At 44.7% G+C, this 24355-nt stretch overlaps 1 protein-coding gene across 2 annotated transcripts; it reads right to left on the bottom strand.

Annotated features, from left to right (window-relative positions):
* Window positions 1-2298: 2298 nt before the first annotated feature.
* LOC309967248 (zinc finger protein 621-like) lies at window positions 2299-17687 on the bottom strand. Of its 2 annotated transcripts, XM_082847817.1 has the most exons (5): window positions 17417-17687; window positions 16860-16945; window positions 5937-6063; window positions 5250-5354; window positions 2299-3471 (listed from the first exon to the last, which is right to left on the bottom strand). In XM_082847817.1, the coding sequence occupies exons 2-5, from the start codon at window positions 16881-16883 to the stop codon at window positions 2411-2413; spliced, it is 1317 nt and encodes a 438-aa protein (XP_082703943.1). In that variant the 5' UTR covers window positions 16884-16945; window positions 17417-17687; the 3' UTR covers window positions 2299-2410. The 2 variants fall into 2 exon arrangements, with proteins under 2 accessions (XP_082703943.1, XP_082703942.1); XM_082847816.1 differs by lacking the exon at window positions 17417-17687 and having other exon boundaries at window positions 16860-16967.
* Between the last annotated feature and the right edge of the window lie 6668 nt (window positions 17688-24355).

Genomic DNA, 24355 nt, shown 5'->3' with positions numbered 1-24355 from the left:
AACTAGAGAAGAGAAAACCCACATGCCACAACTAGAGAGAAGCCCGTGCCACAACGAAAGATCCCGCCTGCCTCAATGAAGATCCTGTATGCCACAACTAAGACCCAATGCAGCCAAAGATAAATTAAGTAAATAAATAAATAAACAAACACCAAACTCTGCTGTGTATCTTATTTCTAAGTTTATTGGGAAGGGGGCTGGTGGTCTGTTTGCTTGGTTTTTAGTTTTTGGTTAATTTTTTTTGTTTCCCACCACCATCCCGCTGCCCACCCCAACCTTCTGAATTGCAAGCCTTCAAACTCATTTTCTAAAGAATGCATCCAAGACTGTAAACATTGCTCCAAGTACCACCTTTCGCCACATCCCCTAGACCCTGCTATGATCTATTCTTACTGTTGTTCAGTTCTAAATCATCTGCAGCTTTCACTTTGCGCTCTCTTTAACCCAAGAGCTAGTTTGAAGTGTACTAACTTTATATTAGAAAAAAATTTTCCTCATTCTTTCATCCAACATGCAAATAAACCACAAAAACAGCAAAAGGTAACCAATGTCAACCCCACAAACCTTCTGGCAGTGGAGACCTCAAGAACTCTTCATAAGCTACATCAGTTCTCTTTGCCCCTTTTTTCCCCTACAGAACAAATTTCACTTACTTTTCTCTTTTCTTCTAAAACTCTTACCACCTAAACTACTTTTAGAGGTTTCTCTCCTGAAGATCACTGTGAAATAGGGCAAGCCCTTTATCAAGGTACACCCCCCAGGCATATGCTGCTCAAGGTACCTCTCTCAAAGTGTGGTCCACACTAAAGGTCTGGGCATCACCATGGATATCCAAAATCAGAATCTCTGAGAGTTTGGCCAGAAAATTACTCTTTTTACACCAGCTTATTCGGACACATGGTAAAGTTTAAGAACCACTAATGTAAAGGTTTTTCTGTTAACTGCAATGGAGACACATGTAGACAGCAAAAGCAACTTTAAAAAAATGTTATGGCCCCTTCCATCAACATTTAAGGATTTACTTTATATTAGTGCTAATACAGGCAGACCTCAGAGATACTTCTGGTTCAGTTCCAGACCACCACAATAAAGCAAATATAGCAAGAAAGCAAGCCACACAAATATTTTGGTTTCCCAGTGCATATAAAAGTTGTTTACACTATAGTCTATGAAATATGTAATAGCATTGTCTAAAAAAAAGAACATACCTTAATTAAAAAATACTTTATTGCTAAAAACTCTTAACCATTATCCAACAATGCAGTTTTGTCACAAACCTTCAATTTGTAAAAAACAAGTTATCTGCGAAATGGATAAAGTGAAGCGCAATAAAACAAGGTGTGCCTGTAATGCATAACTCAAGTTCTTTTTCCAGGAATTACTTCACACAGTCCTTTGCACAGTTATAAAAGATTCTCACCTAAGGTCAAAAGCAAGAGCAATCCAAAATTCCACTTCACTAACCTGTCACATAAGCTTAACCACTGACCCATTACATAGCCCTCTTTATTCCTAAAATACAATTCTGCAGGCATATACAGATTTCCCCCAAATCGGTTGCTCCTATTTCTTTAGTAATTTGCCAAAGTTCATGTTTACAATTTGGAGAAAAGTCAATGTAGAAACCAGTGCTTGCAAACAGGAAACCAGAATGCACACCAAGAAAAATTTATGCAACAGATGGAGCAAAGATGAATGCCTTGGTGTATATTTACTTAGGAAACCAAAGTTACAAGGAAACATCTAGATATCAGAGCAAAACTAAAGATTAAAAAAAAACAACTTCATGTTTAAAGACATGATTGCTATTCATCATATAAATGATTGTTATCACTGTATGTTTTCTTTTTTTTTAAACTGGTTATTTCAAACGATCTTTTGCAGAGACGTACAAGATCCTCAATGATCTGTGTCAATAGCAACCCAACTTCAACTGCATGAATACACCACACCTTCACCCACTGAACAATCTGCATTCATTTCTAAAGGCCATGGTTGGAAGCTCATTCCAATTCTCAACTCTGACAGGTCTTAAATGCCTCCTCTGTTTCTCCCAGGCTGCTTCTCTCTAATCACAGGGGCCTAATACAGGGATGGCCTCTCTCTCAAACGTCCCTAATTCACCAAAGCGTCCTATTAGCACTTCGACCACCAGCAGCCCCACAATGCAGACACAGCCGTTACTGTTCAAGTCTGAAAGGGACCAAAATGAAGGTCAAGTATTTCCATTTTCTACCCAGAAATAAACAGAAAATATCATACAAGCACAGTCTTTAAATATATCTCGATTACAATGGCGCTTATGCCGAAACAGTCGTTAACACACGTACGGTGTAAAAGCCACAAATCAAGCTTAAGTTAGGTTGGAGATCTGCTGTGTGTAACAGCCAGAGAAGTGCCAAGACAGAGCTCACGAGGGGTGAAGAGAAGGGGTCAGAATAACTGGGGAAGGCTTCACAGTGGGAGGAAGACCCTGGAAGACTCGTACTATTTGCACAGGAGAAGAAGGGACTCCAGAGGCGGGCAGCAGCATTAACACGGGCCTGGAGGCAGGAATGAGGACGGCGTGTGGCAAGGCCAGTGAAGGCATGGCCACAGCCGGAGCAGAGCAGGGGCCCTGGAAAGGCATGTTAGCTAAGGCTGAAGAGGGGCCCTGGGGACACAGCAGGGATGGCCCGAGAGCCTTGCCGGGCTTCTTCTCCACGGGGTGCAATTTCTGATGCTGAACAAAGCTGCCGTACCACTTGAAGGCTTTCCCACATGCCTGACACTCATAAGGCTTCTCTCCGGTGTGAACTCTCTGATGTTGAATGGAAGCAATCTTCTGGGTGAATGCCTTGCCACACTCCTTACACTGGTAGGGTTTCTCCCCGGTGTGAATTCTCTGGTGGGCGATAAACAGTGACCTACACCCAAAAGCTTTCCAACATTCCTTACATTTATAGAGTTTCTCCCCAGTGTGTAGCCTGTGATGCTGAAGGTAGGCTGCGCTCCGACGGAAGGCCTTGCCGCACTCCTTACACTCATAGGGCTTCTCGCCCGTGTGGATCCGCTGATGCTGGGTCAAGGCTGTGTTGGAGCTCAGACCTTTGCCACACTCCTTACATTCATAGGGTCCTGCGCCAATGTGATTTTTCTCGTGTACGATACAGTCATAGCTGGACTTGAAAGCTTTGCCACATTCCTTACATTTGAAGGGCTTCTCCCCAGTGTGGCTCATCTGATGCCGAATGAGCTTTGAGTTATATCTGAAGATCTTCCCACATTCTTTACACTTGTAGAACTTCATTCCACCTCGAAGTATTAGATTGGGATTCAGACTGAAAGTCTGCCATGGTGCCTTGCTTTTAAAATCAAAGTGCTGAGACACGTTTCTGAAAAGCCCTCCCACTGGCATGCTGTGCACCTCTGTTTCTTCAGGGGCTTCCTGCTTTACCACTGGCTCTTCTGTCTTAGTCCAGGACTCACCACCTGACCAAAGAAACAACAAGTGTTCCTCGTTACTGAACTGGAAGGGAAACAGGATCCAGTGTTCCTGATTTTCTCTCGTAGGAAGTGATTTTTAAAAAACATACCGATAAGATGGCTACAAGCATCCATAAAGGAGGATGAGAGAGAAAAAGAAAAACAATAACATATAACTGGAGAAGTGATGACACTGGAACCAGTCCAGGAAGTGCCTCTAATAAGGAAGGGCTGGGGAATGAACCAGGGCAGGTGAAATGTGCAGAATGAGAATGGGAAGGGGACTTCCCTGGCTGTCCAGTGGTTAGGACGCCATGCTTCCACTGCAGGGGGCTCAGGTTCAATCCCTGGTTGGGGAACTAAGGTCCCGCAAGCGATGCGGCACAGCCAGTTAAAAAAGGGGATGGGGGTAAGGAAAAGAGGCAGGAGGGGAAAAAAAGAAAAAAGAGTGGGAGAGGTGAGAGGAATCAGCAAGAAATGGAAACAGGTTTTAAAAGAGAGAGAGGGAGATCTCGAAGAAGGGAAAAGACACCCGTCAGATGAGCGGCTGAGCAATGCGGTAACACACACAGAGAAACAATGGATCCCAATGCCCCACCTGGAAGCCAGGAAACCACCCATATTCCAAATTCTAAATAATGGCCTGATAATTCTACTTTTTTTTTTTTTTTTTTTTTTGCGGTACGCGGGCCTCTCACTGTTGTGGCCTCTCCCGTTGCAGAGCACAGGCTCCGGATGCGCAGGCTCAGCGGCCATGGCTCACGGGCCCAGCCGCTCCACAGCATGTGGGATCTTCCCGGACCGGGGCACGAACCCGTGTCCCCTGCATCGGCAGGCGGACTCTCAACCACTGCGCCACCAGGGAAGCCCTGATAATTCTACTTTTAAATATTCCACATAGGTGTTCCAGTGGTTAGGACTCTGTGTTCTCACTGCTGAGAGCCAAGGTTAAATCCCTGGTCAGGGAACTAAGATCCCACAAGCCTCACAGAATGGCCAAAAAAAAAAAAAAAAAAAAAAAATCCACATAATATTCTGGGATAAAACATTAGTTCTTTCAGAAAGTCAGCCAGAACACAAGTTGATCGAAGAGCTGTAGGCTACTGTGGTATTACTGCTAAAGGAACCACTATTTACAACGTTGCAGTATGTGTGAGAAATGAGGCCTGGAAACTTTCTTCCTAAAAGAAAGAAAATCCAAGTAAACAAAAGCTCCCAGGACTGGTAAGCAGTCTCTGGGAAATTTTAGGGTGGGTGGGTGTATTGGGTGTGGTATTGGGGGAATATTCTTGCCCTTTCCTCTATAGCCCTATAGAAAACAAATACATCGTAAACCTCACAATTATGACATCAGGAACTTTTAAATACTAAACATGATTTAAACACTAAAGAGGCAAATAAAATCACAGCTATGGCACAGATAAATCAGTTTGACCCACAGAATAATATTTTCCTTAGAAGTATGGTTGAAACCCTACTTCTTTGCCATGAAAATTGGCATAAAATTAAATATTTTCCCTGGTAAAGTGAGAAAAGAGATGGTTTCAGAGGTAGTGGGTCACAGCTTTCCCGTGGGAGGATAGCCATGTGGATGTGGACAGCGTGCAGCTATGCACTCCTAGGGACTGGTCCTTCCGGGCTCAGCGCAGGAGCTCAACAGAGGTCAGAGAGTGTACTGAGTACTACCTTATAAAAACTACAGGGAGCTTTGTTCTCTGCTGCAGGAGAAATATTTCTAGTAAACCAGGAAGGCAAACCAGAAAGCACTAGGTCCTCTTACTCACCTGGACAGATGCCTCTCAAAATCTCTGCTTCCCAGGGATCTGGGCCCCATGGTGCTTCCCCTCTCTCCAGCTGGGAGATCAGAACAGGTGTAGGGAATGGAAGTGCTTCTCCAGCAAGAAAGAGAGAGAGACAAGTTGAGGGGAGGCATCCAGAGCTGTTCCTGAGATCTCTCTGCCCACCCCATCGTGGGCTACTTGGGGAGGGGAGAAGTGGACTGCCCAGGGGACCAATGGGCCACCAGGGGTTCTGAGGAAGGGGTCCAAACTGTGCTCCAAGGTATGGCCAGGGAGACAGTGATTCTCCTCAGGGAGAAAGTGCAAGCTCACCCTGACTCAGAAGAAAGGAAATCCCTCCAGGAAGGATGTATGTACTGATATCCTGGGAGGCTCCTCCACACAGGAGAGGGCCCACATCCCACAACACTGGAAGGATGGAGGAACAGAGGTCTCCTGGGGGTACCCGGGAGAATCCTCACCCTCAGGGTCCAGAACCACGCTCTTCCCTGGGAAGTACTGAAGTCCAATTTCAAAGCCAAAGGGAACCTGGGATTTCCCCACTCAGCATCTCCAAAGGCTGATGAGTGCAGAACTCCCCTCTGGAGCCATCAAACCTAAGGACTACTAGAATCCCCAAGATATCTGAGAAGACGTGAAACTATCACAGAGGGCCAATGAGAGAGACCTTACCCAGGGAAGCCACATTTGCATAATTCTCCAGCATCACCTCCCTGTACAGGGCCTTCTGCACAGGCTCCAGGCTGGCCCACTGGTTCTGGGTAAAGTACACGGCCACATCCTCAAAGGTCACTGGCTCCTGAAACAACAGGTTCCTGCTGAAGCCTTGAGCGAGGGCCAGAAGGGGGCAGTCTGAGCTGCAGGGAAGAGATGGACCTGCCAGGGTCTGTGACTCTGAGCCCCGTGGAAGGTTTGCTCTATGGACAAGAGCATTCAGCACCCCAGCCAGAGGCCAGCCCTCAGCCCGTGTTCCCACCTCCAAACTCAGAACACCAATGCTCTCCCACCTACTCAGCTCTGGGGCTCCAAACTGTCATCCTAACCTCATAACTTGGCATCTGGGGCTCTCCTGCCTGGTAACTGCATCAACCCCTATGTTCATTTCTCCATGGATCTGTCCCTCTAGCACCTGCTGCCCTCATGTACTCTTAACCTGTCACCTAATTTTCTGTACACCAACCACTCTCTCTGTCTTCCCTCAGCCGAAGTACATATGCATGGCTGCATGTACTCCCTGCCCCAGCTTCTCCTGGCCTTCCCCAACAGCTTCCACTACGCGCAGAGGAGCCACTCCTTAGGAATAGTCCCAGTGCAGCTACATGTAAAAAAGTGAAGTTAGAACATTCTTTAACACCATACACTAAAATAAACTCAAAATGGATTAAAGACCTAAATGTAAGACCAGATACTATAAAACTCTTAGAGGAAAACATAGGCAGAACACTCTCTGACATAAATCACAGCAAGATCTTTTCCGATCGTCTCCTGAAGTAATGGAAATAAAAACAAAAATAAACAAATGAGACCTAACTAAACTCAAAAGCTTTTGCACAGCAAAGGAAACCATAAACAAAACAAAAAGACAACCCACAGAATGGGAGAAAATATTTGCAGACGATGTGACCAACAAGGGATTAATGTCCAAAATTTACAAAAAGCTCATGAAACTCAATGTTAAAAAAACAAACAACCCAATCCAAAAATGGGCAAAAGACCTAAATAGACATTTCTCCAAAGAAGACATACAGATGGCCAAGAGGCACATGAAAAGATGCTCAGCACCTCTGATTATTAGAGAAACGCAAATCAATACTACAATGAGATTCACCTCATACCAATCAGAATGGCCATTAACAAAAACTCTACTAACAATAAATGCTGAAGAGGGTGTGGACAGAAAGGAACCCACTACACTGCTGGTGGGAATGTAAATTTGTAACAGCCACTATGGAGAACAGTATGGAGGTTCCTTAAAAAACTAAAAATAGAGCTACCATATGATCCAGCAATCCCACTCCTGGGCATATATCTGGAGAAAAACATGGTTCGAAAGGACACATGCACCCCAATGTTCACTGCAGCACTGTTTACAATAGCCAAGACATGGAAGCAACCTAAATGTCCATTGAGAGAAGAATGAATAAAGAAGATGTGGTACATATATACAATGGAATATTACTCAGCCATTAAAAAGAATGAAATAGTGCCATTTGCAGCAACATGGATGGACTTGGAGATTATCATACTAAGTGAAGTAAGTTAGACAGAGAAAGCCAAATACCATATGATATTGCTTATATGCAGAATCTAAAAAAAAAAAAGATACAAATTAACTTATTTACAAAACAGAAACAGACTCACAGACTTAGAGAATGAACTTATGGTTACCAGGGAACTGGCGGTGGGGGGAAGGGACGGATTGGGAGTTTGGGATTGACATGTACACACTGCTATATTTAAAACAGATATCCAACAAGGACCCAATGTATAGCACAGGGAACTCTGCTCAATATTCTGTAATAACCTAAATGGGAAAAGAATTTGAAAAGGAAAAGATACTTGTATATGTATAACAGAATCACTTTGCTGTACACCTGAAACTAACACAACATCGTTAATCAACTATACTCCATAATAAAAGAAAAATTAGGAAGCATCAGGAAGATGGTGGTGTGGGACGATGCAGAGTTTGCCTCTCCCCACAACTAGGGCGCCTGCCAGATGCTGGTGCGGGACCCTGATGCCCAAGGAGATGGGAATAAGCCCCAAGTGAACCGGTAGGACGTGGGGGTACTGAGCAGGGAGGAGAGGTGGAGGCTAGATAGGACCAGCAGCCCTGAAGGGTGGCTGAGAGGCGGGAGGGGGTCCCATGACTAGTGGGACCCTCAGGGGCTCGGATCATGGGGAGCACACCCAGCGTTTCCCCTGCCCAATCTCCAGGACCAGAGGAGTAAGAGAGGGGCGGAGGGCGTTTGCACCACCCACTCGGGCCCACGGAGACTGCTAAGTTCCCAGGCTGATTCCCCAGCCCTCCAAAGCCCACTCCAGGCCGCATCGGTCCTGGGGAGGGAGACCGGGGAGAACAGGAGAGGCAGGTGGGAGGGGCCCTCTGGGACTGGAGGAGCAGGAGAGGAGCGAGGGCGTTTGCCCTGCCCACTCGGGCCCAGGATGCCTGCTGAGCTCCCAAGCGGGGTCACCCACCCTCTGAAACCCGAGGTGGGGGGTACGCCTGGGCCCCTTCTGTTCTGTTGAGCCTAAGCCCCACCCCCCACCCCCGTCAGGGCCTTTTCCAGCCCTGTGGGTCCTAAGCATAGGCCCTGCCCACCACCCAAACCTCGCCCCTGCTTAGGCCATGCCTTCCAGAGCCAAGGCCTTTTCCATCTTTTTTTTTTCCTACACCTTGTTTTCACTATTATGGTTCTGTTTTACCTTCTGGTTGTTGTTTCATCTATATTTTTATTTTTATATTTTTTCTAACATATCTGTTAGCTTCCTAGTTTAATTTTATTTTTTACTTTGTTACTGTTCTTTTTCTTCTTTTTTTTTTTTGCACCACCCTGCACAGCTTGCGGGATCTTGCTTCACGAGCTGGGGGTCGGGCTGAAGCTCCTGCGGTGGGAGCTCCGAGTCTGAACCACTGGGCTAACAGAGAACCTCAGACCCCAGGGAATAGTCATCACAGTGAGGTCTCCCAGAGGTCCTCATCTTGGCACCAAGACCCAGCTCTACCTAACAGCCTACAAACTCCAGTGTTGGAAGCCTCAGGCCAAACAACCAGTGAGACAGGAACACAATTCCACTCACAAAAAAAAAAAAGGAAAATAAAAAAAGGAGATGGCAGAAAAATATGTCACACATGAAGGAACAAGGTAAAAACCTACAAGACCAAATAAATGAAGAGGAAATAAGCAACCTACCTGAAAAAGAATTCAGAGTAATGAATAGTAAAGATGATCCAGAATCTCAGAAATAGAATGGAGGCAAGGACTGAGAAAATACAAGAACTGTTTAACAAAGATCTAGAACAACTAAAGAACAAACAAACAGAGGTGAACAACACAATAACTGAAATTAAAAATACACTAAAAGGAATCAATAACAGAATAACTGAGGCAGAAGAATGAATAAGTGAGCTGGAAGACAAAATGGTGGAAATAAACTGCCAAGGAGCACAATAAAGAAAAAAGAATGAAAAGAATTGAAGACAATCTCAGAGACTTCTAGGACAACACTAAACACACCAACATTCGAATTATAGGGGTCCCAGAAGAAGAAGAGAAAAAGAAAGGGTCTGAGAAAATATTTGAAGAGATTATAGTCAAAAACTTCCCTAACATGGGAAAGGAAATAGTCACCCAAGTCCAGGAAGCAGAGAGTCCCATACAGGATAAACCCTAGGAAAAATACACCAAGACACATATTAATCAAACTAACAAAAATTAAATTCAAAGAAAAAAAATTAAAAGCAGCAAGGGAAAAGCAACAAATAACATACAAGGGAATCACCATAAGGTTACCAACTGATTTTTCAGCAGAAACTCTGCAGACCAGAAGAGAGTGGCACGATAAACTTAAAGTGATGAAAGAGAAAAATCTACAACCAAGATTACTCTACTCAGCAAAGAACTCATTCAGATTCGACAGAGAAATCAAAAGCTTTTCAGACAAGCAAAAGCTAGGAGAATTCAGTACCACCAAACCAACTTTACAACAAATGCTAAAGAAACTTCTCGAGGCAGGAAACACAAGAGAAGAAAAAGACCCACAGGATAGAAAGCCCAGAGTTAAGCCCACGCACATACGGTCACTTAATTTATGACCAAGGAGTCAAGAACATACAATGGAGAAAAGACAGCCTCTTCAATAAGTGGTGCTGGGAAAACTGGACAGCTACATGTAAAAGAATGAAATTAGGACACTCCCTAACACCATACACAACAATAAACTCCAAATGGATTAAAGACCTAAATGCAAGACCGGACACCATAAAACTCTTAGAGGAAAACATAGGAAAAACACTCTGACATAAACCACAGCAAGATCTTTTTTGACCCACCTCCTAGAGTAATGGAAAGAAAAACAAAAATAAACAAAATGGGACCTAATTAAACTTAAAAGGTTTGGCACAGGGCTTCCCTGGTGGCGCAGTGGTTGAGAGTCCACCTGCCGATGCAGGGGACACGGGTTCGTGACCTGGTCTGGGAAGATCCCACATGCCGCGGAGCGGCTAGGCCCGTGAGCCATGGCCACTGAGCCTGCGCGTCCAGAGCCTGTGCTCCGCAACGGGAGAGGCCACAACAGTGAGAGGCCCGTGTACTGCAAAAAAAAAAAAAAAAAAAGGTTTTGCACAGCAAAGGAACCCATAAACAAGATGAAAAGACAACCCTCCAAATGGGAGAAAATATTTGCAAATGAAACAATGGACAAAGGATTAATCTCCAAAATATACAAACAGCTCATGGAGCTCAATATCAAAAAAACAAATAATTCAATTAAAAAATGGGCAGAAGACCTAAGTAGATATTTTACCAAAGAAGACATACAGATGGCCTAGAGACACATGAAAAGATGCTCAACATCACTAATTATTAGAGAAATGCAAATCAAAACTCCAATGAGGTATCACCTCACACTGGTCAGAATGGCCATTATCAAAAACTCTAGAAACAATAAATGCTGGAAAGTGGCTTCTCTTGTTGTGGAGCACAGGCTCTAGGCACATGGGCTTCAGTTGTGGCACGTGGGCTCAGGAGTTGTGGCTTGCAGGCTCTAGAGTGCAGGCTCAGTAGTTGTGGCGCATGGGCTTAGGTACTCCGCAGCATGTGGGATCTTCCCGGACCAGGGCTCGAACCCGTGTCCCCTGCACTAGCAGGCGGATTCTTAATCACTGCGCCACTAGGAAGCCCCATTGGGTGGGTACTTTTAATTCTTGTCTTTGGGACTTCCCTGGTGGTCTAGTGGTTAAGACTTCGCCTTCCAACGCAGTGAGTGCGGGTTCAATCCCTGGTCAGGGAGCTAAAATCCAACAAGCCTCGTTGCCAAAAAACCAAAAACATAAAACAGAAGCAATATTGTAACAAATTCAATAAAGGCTTTAAAAATGGTCCACATCAAAAAAACTTGTCTTTCATTTACTCTTTACAACATATATATGAAGTCAGAGTTGTTACTCCCATTTTTCAAAGGATGAAACTAAGATTCAGAAAAATTCATTACTTTGCCCAAGATCACACAGCCAGGAAGTGACACAGCTGGGACTTCAACCCAAACCTGTCAAACAGCAAACCTGGGCTCTTCCCACATAGCATGCTGCCTCCGACACGGGGCTCACGAACTTCTCCGAACACATAGCTAACCCCTGAACCTCATCATAACCTGGTGTTGCCCCATCTTTGGAGAACATCTTTTCAAACCCAACTTCCAAAATTACCTATCAAGCCATCTTTACTGTGCTCCCTCCAGGCCACGTGGGGCCCCTCCCCCAATCTACACTGAGGGATCAGCTAGCTATTTCAAAACCGCACACACCATCCTAGGAGCCAGAGCCTCTGCATCTTCCATGAGATATAGGAGCAGTTTCTAACGGTGTCCACTGGCTACCTTCTCTGCTTCTATAGACAGCACAGTGCAGACCACAGAGACTGGGCTCAGCCTGGAGGGGTTTCCTGCCTTCTGCACCTTCTCACCTTCATGACCCCACAGATGATTCCGTCTCCTAGGAGATTCTCACCACCCTATGCAGTCCAATGAAAAGGAAGACACCTACCCACAGGGGCTCAGCTAAGCCCCTTACTCTTTGAGTGTCCCAGTCTCTCCTGGCAGCCTGTGCACTGGAGTCAGCAGAGGGGACAGGGAGAAGGGAATGCTCTCACAAATGCTCCTGCGGGAAGCAGGGAAGAAACATACCCCAAGCATAAATGCTGGCAACTTAAACTGCTCCCAGCCACTCTACTGGCACTACACTTAGGTCTTTCTTAGGGGGTCCTTTTTAAACAAAAACTAAGGAACTCAGTTCAAAAGGAAACGTTGAGAGAAGAACAAATTTAGAAACTTCTCAAAGGGAGAGCTGACCCTTAAGCTGGGCAATGACGAGGCTCAAAGGGCCCCCCAAATAGCTTGAGCCCCAAATCCAAACATCAGACAGAACCATGATGTCCTGTGAGTAATCACTGCTTCAACAACAAGGCATTAAAGGGCTTCTGACGACAGCGACCACAGGCTCACAGGTAAACCAAAGTTCACCTCTGCGTGCAGCAAGTCAAACCTCACTCCCTCACATCTTCAGAGCTGTTCTCACAACTTTCTCCACCCAGTACCATCTTCCTCCCCAAATTGTTCTTCCCATCTGCTGTCAAATAACCCCAGGTATCATGAGTCAAAAAAATGCCTATTATTAAAGGAGAACTTACTTTTTCAGGACAGTTACGTTGTTGATACATTCTTCTTCCTCCTATGGATGGTCCCTATGTACCTCAACTTATTTTAATTTTCTCCACAGTATTTTTCATCATCTGACAAATTATACTTTTATTGTCTATCTCCCCCCACCAGGTTGTAAGTCATGAGGCAAGGATTCTGTTTTGTTCATTATTGGTTTACTAGCACACAGTACATTTGCCTGGCAGATGCAAGATGATTAATATGAATTTGCTGAAAGAATTAATTTCAAAAATGGTTTGATCACCAATAAAAATTTTTATACTTATGAAGAAGGTCAGAAAACAACAGCAAATACCACCTTAACAGTGAAGTGCCAGAGCACATCCATTAAAGTTGATAATTCACCAGGCACTGAGGTTCAACTTTCTGTGAAAGACTGGAGGAGGAGCATAAATATAGGAAAGAAACATAAACATCTTTGCTTGCAGATGAAATAGCTATCTGCCTAAAAAATATCAAGACGCAGGAGAATAAACAAAAAACATTTAAAACTGACAAAATAATTCATTAAGTTAGCTAGATATAGGATAAGTGAACAAAAAAGATTACCTTTCCTAAATACCACCATAAACAATCAGAAGACAAAAAAAGAGAAAATAAGATGCCATTCATATGAAAATAGCTAAGAACCAACCTAACAAAAACCTGCAAAACCAAGACAAGATAACTAAATGTTTATTAAAATAAATAAAAGAGGAACTGAATAAATTGAAACATACAGTGTTTCTGAATGGGAAGAATCAAACTTGTAAAGAAGTCAATTACCCCAATTTTGCCTAGGAATTCAAAACAATCCACTCCCCCACCAAAAAAATTAATGAGATTTATACAGGGGTAGGGGATCATTTTGAGTAATCTGAAAAAAGTAAGTGTGAAAGACTAGCTGAGAAGGTTTTGAAGGAAATACATTTTTGAAAGAAATGATGAGGGGGAATTAAACCTTACCTTAAAAGGACAATACTTCAAGAAAACGAGACTACAAGCCATAGATAGTGAGAAAATATTTTAAAAGACATAATAAAGAACTATTATCCCAAGTATACAGAAAACTCTTAAAACTCAATAAGAAAATGAACAACCCGATTCAAAAAATGGGCAAAAGACCTGAACAGATACCTCACCAAAGAAGTTATACAGATGGCAAACAGGTATATGAAAAGATGCTATACAACAGCAGTCCCTAACCAGGGACCAGCTTCGTGGAAGACAATTTTTCCACAGACTGGACGGGGGTGTTGGGGGTGGTTCAGGCGGTAATGTGAGCGATGGGGAGCGGCCGATGAAGCTTCGCTTGATCGCCGCTTACCTTCTGCTGTGCAGCCTGGTTCCTAACAGGACCAGTCCAGTACCGGTCCTTGGCCTCAGGGTTGGGGACCCCTGCTCTCCAACATATGTCTTCAGGCAAATGCAAATTAAATCAATGAGATACCACTACACATCTATTAGAATGGCCAAAATCCAAGACACTGACAATACCAAATGCTGACAAGGATGTGGAGCAACATAAACACTCATTCATTGCTGGCAGGAATACAAACTGGTGTGGCCACTCTGGAAGACGTTTAACAGCTTCTTACAAAACTAAACATACTCTTACCATATGATCCAGCAATCATGCTCCTCGGTATCTTCCCAATGAGTTGAAAACTTACGTCCACACAAAAACCTGCACAAGGATGTTTATAGCAGCTTTATTCATAATTGCCAAAACTTGGAAGCAACCAAGATGTCCTTCAGTAGGTGAATGGAGAAATAAACTGTGGTACAGTCAGTCAATGGACTATTACTCAGCACTAAAACGAAATAAGCTATCAAGCCATGAAAAGTCACACAAGACCTTAAATGAATACTGCTAAATGAATAAAACCAAAATGAAAAGGTATGATACCAACTACACAACATTCTGGAAAAGGCAAAAAGATCAATAGTTGCCAGGAAGGGAGGGCAGAACACAGAGGATTTTTAGAGCCTTTGAAGAGGCTCTGTATGATACTACAATAATAGTAGGGGACATGGGTTCGAGCCCTGGCCAATGTAGGGGACATGGGTTCGAGCCCTGGCCAGGAAGATCTCGCATGCCGTGGAGCAACTAAGCCCGTGCGCCACAACCACTGAGCCTGCACTCTAGAGCCCACGAGCCACAACTATTGAAGGCCGTGTGCCACAACTACTGAAGCTTGTGCTCCTACAGCCTGTGCTCCAAAACAAGAGAAGCCACTGCAATGAGAAGGCCTCGCACTGCAACAAAGAGTAGCCCCCGCTCGCTGCAACTAGAGAAAGCCCGCATGCAGCAATGAAGACCCAACGCAGCCAAAGAATAAATTAAATAAATAAACTAAATCTACTAAAAAAAAGAGTGAACCCTAATGCAAGCTACGGACTTTATGTGACTATGATGTGTCAATGCAGGATCATCAATTGTAACTAATGTACCACTCTGATAATGATGGAGGCTCTGCATGTGTGGAGCCAGGAAGCATATGGGGACTCTGTGCTTTTTGCTCAATTTTGCTATGAACCTAAAACTTCTCTAAAAAAATAAAGTCTACTAAAAAAGAAAGGGAAAGGGGCAGGGAGAGCAATACTTAATCTCTTACCTGGACTGCAATATCATCCTGACTCACACTCTTCTGCAACCAATGCACCACTACAGGCTGAAAACCTTTTTAATATATAAATCCATCCCTTTCAACTCCCCTGCTTAAAATCCTTTAGTGTCTTCCTACTGAACCCAGAATAGAAACCAAAATCTTCACAGTGACCTCCAAGCCATGTGCCTAGCTGTCCCACCTCACAATGAACTACTTCCTCTGACCTCTCCGTGTCTCCAGAGTACACCCAGCTTTCTCTCCCAGCCCAGGGCCGATGCATTTGCTGTCCTCTCTGGAAAGTTCTTCTTTACTTCTTTCTCCAGTAGTTTCCAAGACTATTTCTACCTCATCCTTGAGGTCTCAACGTCATGTGACCACTTCCATGAGGGCTTCCCTGACCACTACCTTCAAAGGTAGCTTCTTTGGGGCTTCTCAAATTTGAGAAGGTGCGTAAGAATCGCCTGGAGAGCTTGTTAAAACAGATTCCTGACCCCACTTACCCTACCCTCCTCACCAATCTGACTCCAAGTCTAGAGTGGGATTAACAATTTGCAATTCTAATGAGCACCCAGGTGATCCTGATGCTGCCCACCTATGGACCACACTTTTACGAAGCACTGTACTTTAGCAACAGGTAATTATGGTAACTTATTTGTTTTTGGTAAAAGTACCCTCCATGAGAAAAGGGAACCTGTCTGCATTATTCAGTACTATGCACCTAGCATTTAGAAAGCACATATGGAAAAAACAATGCTGGTCTCTCTGGGATACATCTACTACTTGTGGAGCAATCTCTTCAATAAAGAATTTCTCTGGGGCTTCCCTGGTGGCACAGTGGTTAAGAATCCGCCTGCCAATGTAGGGGACACGGGTTCGAGCCCTGGTCCGGGAAGATCCCACATGTCGCGGAGCAGCTGAGCCCCTGCGCCACAACTACTGAGCCTGCGCTCTACAGCCTGTGAGCCACAACTACTGAGCCCACGTGCCACAACTACTGAAGCCCGCGCACTTAGAGCCCACGCTTCGCAACAAGAGAAGCCACCGCAATGAGAAGCCCGCGCACCACAACGAAGAGTAGCCCCCACTCGACGCGACTAAAGAAAGCCCGCACACAGCAACGATGACCCAACGCAGCCAAAAATAAATTATTTATTTATTAATTAAAAAAAAAAAAGAATTTCTCTGATCTCGGCAGGCAACCTTTTTTTTTTTTTAAATCCCACATTCCTAATTTATCCCCCACCCCAACTCATTTCCCCTTTGGTAAGGCTGTTTCCTATATCTGTGCTGGCAACTTTTATTTGTAGAACATGATCTGGATTTCCACATTCAGGGGGAATTTCTTGGCTTGGGTCCCCCTTTTTCCACTTAAACCTATTCATCCAAACTCATCACTCTGTACACACAAGACTCTTATTTCCTCCACCACGTATTTACAACCATAGCCCTTGGGATGGACTCAAGAGGGAAACCACAGCCTGGCCAAGTTAGGCCTTCTTGGTCCTTTCCTGACTACCTGATAGCTAATGTGATTTTTAAAAGACTGAAAAGAAGATCAGCTCACCTGAGGCCAAGTGGTTTGGAGCATGGCTGATGTTCCCCGGCTCCGTGCACTGTCTTCTGGGTTTGGAAGAGCAAGAACCTTAAAAGCTAAGAGAAGAAGAGCCATGAGTGCAATAGTCCCTGTGCTACGTCACCCACAGCCGCCTACAGTCTTCCGTCTTTTCCTTTCGAGCACTGGCAGGAGGCTCTATCAGCCCTGCTCTGGCTGATCGCCCCAAACCCTCATATATTGCACTGCCTGGTCCTCGGGACAATCCACCACCTGCCTGCTCAGCCCAAGAGCGTTCCGGGGCCCTTTCACATTGAGCGGACCTAGGGATCCAAGACGAATCCCGTCCCTACAGTGCTGGGTCTCAACAAACAAAAACCTAAAAAAGCGCTTAGAGGGACCATGACATTGACCCCAAAAAGGGTGCCTTTGGAGAAGGGAGACAGGGGTAGCTGGATCTGGACTGAGCTAAAATACTCAAGTGTTCCAGTGGGTGATGATGACAGGAGACCCCAACGGGTTCTCCACCCAAGGAAGCAGGAGACCCCAAATATCAGAAACTTCGGTACCGGGCACGGGAGGCAGTTGGGCCAACTTCTTTAGGACAAAAAAGAGGATCACGCCTCGGTGGGCAAGGGACTTGACCAGGGCTCTAGGAGGCCCCGCAGCCACCTCGGCGGCTTCTGCGAGGCCCAGACACCCGAGCACCGGGTCAGAGAGGCGAGTTCAGGGGCGGGGTGCTGACGAATCGCTAAGGAAAGCGAGGAAGCTGGCGCCGGACGAGACTAGCAGGAAGAACTCGCCTGAACCAAGCCTGTTCCCCCTCAAAATCCCAAGAGGTGAGTCTCCGAAAGCCGACACGGAACCGAGCACGGGCGTCGAACGCCCCTCTAGGCCGTCCGGAAGCGGCCCATCTCGGTGGTCCCCGCGGCGCGGCCTCACGTGACCTTAGGGGGCGGGAATAAGGGCGGGCTCTTGCCCGTGACGTCGTTTGCGGGCGCCGCACCGCTGTGCTAGCGGCGGGTGCCTCCGCCCCTGAGCTTCAACCGCTGAGGCGACTGAGGGCGGGCTGTGAGGGCGGTAATGCCACCTTGCTCTACTCAGATCTCGGCCTCTAGATCTAGGTGGGGCCCCAGTTAACCGACTGCCCCATCAGCTGTCGGCCGCCTTTATTCCCTGGGTCACCTGGAGCCTGGGCTGTGCAGGTGTGGGGAGAATGGCTTCTGTTGTGTCATCTCCTAGAGGCCCACGCCAGGCATCCTGCTTGGGTTCTAGGCTGGGCAGACGTTAGGAGAACCATGGTTCCCATCTACCTTTTTTTTTTTTTTTTTTTTTTCTCGGTACGCGGACCTCTCACTGTTGTGGCCTCTCCCGTTGCGGAGCACAGGCTCCGGACGCACAGGCTCACCGGCCATGGCTCACGGGCCTAGCCGCTCCGCGGCATGTGGGATCTTCCCGCACCGGGGTATGAACCCGTGTCCCCTGCATCGGCAGGCGGACTCTCAACCACTGCGCCACCAGGGAAGCCCGCATCTACCTTTTTAAGGCCCTCTCCCTTCCTAGGACCTAGGCGTGTGTGGGACCTTTTAGGGCAGATTCATTTAACAAGCAAAATAACAGTGACTAAGGTTGCCAGGCATCCTGTATATACAGGTCCTATATTAAATGATTTTGTCCTGTATTGACTTTGGCAGGATGCCCTAAATGTCCTGTGTTTAGCTTTTTTCAATAGAGTACAAAAATTCTGTAGTTGACAGCTATTCCGCCTAGTTAACTGGCAAGTAACTTAAATTTCAACACTGGCTGAAAAAAACAATCATACCTCCGCAAATGAAGATCTGGATAATCCCTTACAGTCTCTCCGGCAGGTTTGTCTGAGGAAAGGAAGGGCGGGGGGAGCGGCGGCTGAGAATTGAAACATTAAAAGGACTGTTTTTCAGATTCAAGAAACGAAAAGACTGTTCTTTGACCAAAGTTCCAAACCACGAACGAGTAATTGCCCTTAAGACAGCCAATGACAGTGACAGTCTCACTTTGGTGACCCCTGCAACTATGCTTCTGATAGTTATCAAATCAATGGCAGCCCCAATCTTCAGAACATGAGCCAATCAGTGACAAATACCCTTGAAAACTACCCAATCAATGACAGTCCTACCCACTGGACAACAGCTAATTAGCAAATGCCTCAGTACAGTGACGATGCTTCTGAAAATCAATGGGTCAACAGTAGCCTTACTTTAGTGACCACTTCTTGCCAGTGTGCTTGCCAACATGAACAGACGTTTTCTTTGACCACTGATAGGTCTACTGAACACAGTTCCATATATATGGTTCCTACTCACCAAGCACTTCAGAGCTAAAAGGGGAAATTGGCCTCCCACTGCTAGAAGACAGAATGACCCTAGATATCTGTATACATGACTCTATCCCAGGAGTTACTTACTATACAGTAAAAATTACAAGATATTGTTGAAATTAATAAAAATCTAAATAAATGGAGAGATTTACCATGTTCACAAATCAAAAGAGTCTATATAATTAAGATGTCAATTATACCAAAAGTGATCTATAGATTCAATACAATCTCAATCAAAATCCCAGGATATATTTTGTAGAAATTGACAAACTGAGTCTAACATTCATATGGAAATGCAAAGGACCTGGAAATGCCAAAACAACAGAAAACAAAGTAGGAGGACTAACAATGTATGACTTTGATACTTAGAAAAACTATAGTAATTAATGCAGTGTGTTAATGGCAACAAGATGGACAAACAGATCAACAAACAGGAACAAAACAGAATCTAGAACTAGACCCACACATATATGGACAATGGTGCTGGAAAGGAAGGGAGCGTGAGAGAGAGGGAGGAAGGAACTTGCATCCATACCTCATGCCCTATACAAAGTTTAATTGAAAATAGATGACAGAACTAAATGTAAAATCTAAAACTATAAAACTCCTAGAAGGAAAAATAGGAAAAAGCCTTTGTAAAATTGGGCCAGGCAAAGATTTCTTTAAAATGCCACTAAAAGCACAATCCATAAAGGAACAAACTGATAAATTAGACCTCATCAATATCAAAAGCTTCTGCTCTTCAAAAGATATTGTTAAGAGAATGAAAAGACAGACCACAGGCTGGAAGAAAATGTTTGGAAATCACATATATGAAAAAGGACCTGTATCTATAATATATAAAAACCTCTCAAAGATCAATAAAAAGAAAAGCCAGTAAAAACATAGACAAAACATATAAACAGAGACTTTACCAAAGAAGACAAAATGGAAGGCAAATAAGCACATGAAAACATGCTCAACATCAATAGTCATTAGGGAAAGCAAATTAAAACCTTAATGAGATAGCATTACACACTTATTATAATAGCTAAAATTAAAAATGCTAACAATCTCAAGTGTAGGCAAAGATGTATTAGAAATGGAACTCTCACACAATGCTGGTAGGAAGGTAAAGTGGCACAACTTCTTGGTAAAACAATCTGAAGATACTTAAAAAGTTAAATATACACATACCTTATGACTCAGCCGTTCCACTTCTGGTGTTTACCTAAGAGAAATAAAAGTGTACATCCTTACAAAGACTTGAACACAAATGTTCACAGCAGCTTTATTTGTAATAGCCAAAAACTGGAAATAACCCAAACGCCCATCAAGAGGTGAATGGACAAATAGATGGTGGTATATCAATAGTAGAATACTACTCAGCAATAGAAAGGAATGAACCACTGATATTATGCAACATGGATGAATCTCAAAATAATTATACTGAGTGGAGTTCCCTTAAGGTCTAGTGGTTAGGATCTGGCAAAAAAAAAAAAAAAAAAAAAAAAAAATTATGCTGAGAAAGACACCAGACCAAAAAGAATACATACAAGGTGTTAACATTTGTATAAAATCCTAGAAAAGGAAAGCTAATCCAAAGTGACAGAAGGAATTCCCTGGATGTCTGGTGGTTAGGACTCCATGCTTTCACTGCCAAGGGCCCAAGTTCAATCCCTGGTCGTGGAACTAAGATCTCACAAGCCGCAAGGCACAGACAAAACAAAAAACAGGAACAAAAAACCCCCACAGTGACAGAAAGCAGATCAGTGTTTGCTTGGGGAGAGCCAAGAGGGAGGGATTACAAACAGGCATAAGAGAAGTTTCGGGTGTTATGGCTATGTTTATTATCTTGATTGTGGTGATTGTTTCACTAGTATATACATAAGTCAAAACTTATCAACGACATTATGATAATAACACTTTTGTTTATTATGCTCCAGTCACTGTTCTAACTACTTCTATGTGTATTAATGCAGTTAATCCTCAGCACGATCCTGTGAGGTAGACGGTCATCCCTATTTTACAGATAAGGAAATTAGCGCAGTTTCCGTAACTTAACCAAGGTCACACGCCTGGGTTCATACCAAAGTTGGCCTGGCTCCGAATGATTAACCACTGCCCTCCGCTTCCTGCAGTGGGCAAAGTCAAGCTGTCTGCACGAGTGGATGCTACAACAGAACATATTTACTTCTCTTGTAACCGCAGATAACAGAAAATAATGGTGGCTTCTTCCAGATCATAAAAAATAACCAGATGAAATTGCAAGGGAATGTTTGCTGATGGGTGGTCACTTGGAACAGTAATGAGATGGTCAAATTTAAGACAAATAGGGCCTTGCATCTCATTCAAAGGGTACAAACACCCCATTTTTGCAAAGGCATAGACTACAACTGAGTAGCAAAGAGTCACTGCAGAGTCAGAAGTAGTGAGGGTGGGCACTGTACCCAAGGTAGGTCTCTGGAAGTCTGCACCCTATTAGGACTGTCCTTCCAAGATGCAGATGGCTCCACACAGACAGGGCCCCTCTGTTTTTGTGTTTAAGAGATTTCCAATATACAGATTTTAATAGAGGGTCCACATAGCTTGCCTTTTCTTAACCCTTGTTTAGGGTTGCACATCTGAGAAAGGATGCAGGGGAGATAAAATTTTAAGAGGTACAAGGTCTGAAATGTCTTTATTCTATACCCACACTTGAGGGTATAAAATTCTGGTGGAAATCATTTCCCTTAGAATGTCAAAGGCATACACCATTGTCATCTAACTGTCAAGGTTGCTGTTGAGAAATCCAATGCTATTCTTACTCCTGATCTTTTGTTTTCCCTCTCTAGAAACGTTTTAACATCTTCTCTTTAAACCTGGTGCTTTGATCATTCACAGTGATGGTCTTTGATGTAGGTTTCCCCCCAATCCATCTTGCTGGGCACTTGGTGTATCTTTTCAATCTGGAAACCTTCCTTTGATGTTTTTAAGTTTGGGGGTTTGTTTCTTGTCTTTTCTAACTGTAAAGAGAGTTCATCTTGGGGAAACAAGGGTTAAGAGAACCTGAGGAAAGTTTCATGATGGAAGCTGAGAGTCTGAATTAAACATCTTAGTGGGACAGGCCAGAGGAGCACGTGTTGCAGTTATGCAGAGAGAAGCAGCAGATGTTTAAGAATTAGCACAGTTAGGGACTTCCCTGGTGGTCCAGTGGTTAGGAATCCACCTTCCAATGCAGGGGAAGCGGGTTTGATCCCTGGTCAGGGAACAAAGATCCCACATGCCACAGGGCAACTAAGCCTGTGAGCTACAACTAATGAGCCCGCACACTCTGGAGCCCACGCCACAACTAGAGAGAAGCTGGTGCGACACAACGAAAGATCCTGCATGCTGCAATTAAGACCCCATGCAGCCATAAATAAATAAATAAATAGAATTAGCACAGTTCAGAAAATGCAGTGATGACACTGATCAAAAGCATGAAGATGGGGAGAAACAAGAAGAGGCACTGTGAGCCTAGCTGTGGAGAGTGCTACTCTTGGACAGATGTCTTCTGCACGTGGAGTTTCTGATGCAGGATGAACCTTCCACACCAGCTAAAGGTTTTCCCACACACCTTACACTCATAAGGTTTCTCACCAGTGTGGCCACGCTCATGCTGAACCAGGGTGATTTTCTGATTGAACGCCTTCCCACACTGCTTACATTCAAAAGGTTTCTCCCCAGTGTGGATCCGCTGATGCTGAGTCAGGGCTGTGTTGGAGCTTAATCATTTCCCACACTCCTTACATTCACAGGGTTTCTCCCCAGTGTGCATTCACTGATGGAGGATGAAACTTGAGCTAACAGCTGGAAGTTTTCCAACATTCGTCGCACTCATGGAGCTTCTCTCCAGTGTGGAACCTCTGGTGCTGGAGGAAGACAGGGCTGCAGCTGAAGGCCTTGCCGCACTCCCGACACTCATAAGGCTTTTCTCCAGTGTGGATTCTCTGATGCTGAATCAAGGCCATGTCTGAACTGAGACCTTTCCCACATTCTTTGCATTTAAATGGTTTCTTCCCAGTGTGGATTACCTGATGCCGGATAAGTAAGGAATTACATCTGAAGTATTTTCCGCATTCTTTGCATTCAAAAGACTTTTCACCAGTGTGACATCTCTGATGTCTGTGGAAGTCTGCCATCCGAATGAAGCATCTGTCACATTTTCCACACTTATAAGATAGCTGACTGCTAGAAATTGTCTGATTTGTAGTGAGTTGTGTGCTAACAGTAATGTATTTTCCCAGTTTCTCACACTTCTCCCCGCTCTCCACAGCACAGGCCTCCTGATGCCTGGTTGACCCATCCTGTGAAATCTGTCCTCTTTGACTTTGTCCTCTTCACCATCCCGTGGCTGTGCTGTTCTAGGTGGCTCCTGAAGCCAAGGTGCTGGGGAACATTCCCTGGCAGCCCTCCTAATGTCAGTCCGTGGGACTCTGCTTCTTTGGAAATGTGTTCTTTTGGCGTTGATTCTTCCTTGTCATTTCTGGTCTCCCCGCCTGATATCATAAAAAGAAAATACAAGTGTCAGCCCCCAATATCACAAAAAGAAAATACTTATGCTAAAGAGGGAATAGGTTCAAGTGGTTCTGATTTGCCCTGAGTAAGGGGATATTTTCCAATATGTACACCAAATGATCAAAGACCACCACGCAGCAGAGCCCCACAAGTGGAACTCTGTGAAAGAGGCCAGGGAGGCCAGCAAGGCCAGGAGCATTCCCGTAAAGAGCGTGAAAACTGGAAAACAGCAGAGTCTGTTCACTAGGGCAGAAGGACCAATTGCTGTCTCCCAAGTGGATCGGATGGATCAGTGCAGATGTAAAGAAGTGATGAATGGAGAGCCCGAGGTGAGAGACCGCTAAGAGTGGAGAAGAAGGGGCAGTCGAGCAGCTCAAGTCCCACAAAAGGTCCCACGGGCTGAAATTCCTTAAGAGCTGCTTATTTTTTTAAATGTTATCCATGTCATAATCTTTGAGAGAGACCCAACCTCTGTCATCAAGTTGGCTCTAGTAAAGCAGCAGGCTCCTATGCAGTGGCTGAGGGGACCACGCAGGGCAAACACCACAGCATCCAGAAGGAAGGGGAAGTCGTGCAGCCTTGCCTCTAAAAGAAAAGAGCACTGGACATGTGAAGAACCCTTCCAAGAATGGAC

The sequence above is a fragment of the Leucopleurus acutus genome, assembly GCF_964270905.1.
Source record: "Leucopleurus acutus genome assembly, chromosome: 10".
Classification (NCBI taxonomy): domain Eukaryota; kingdom Metazoa; phylum Chordata; class Mammalia; order Artiodactyla; family Delphinidae; genus Leucopleurus; species Leucopleurus acutus.
The sequence above is the reverse complement of the archived record's forward strand: the minus strand, read 5'-3'. Positions and strand labels throughout refer to the sequence as shown.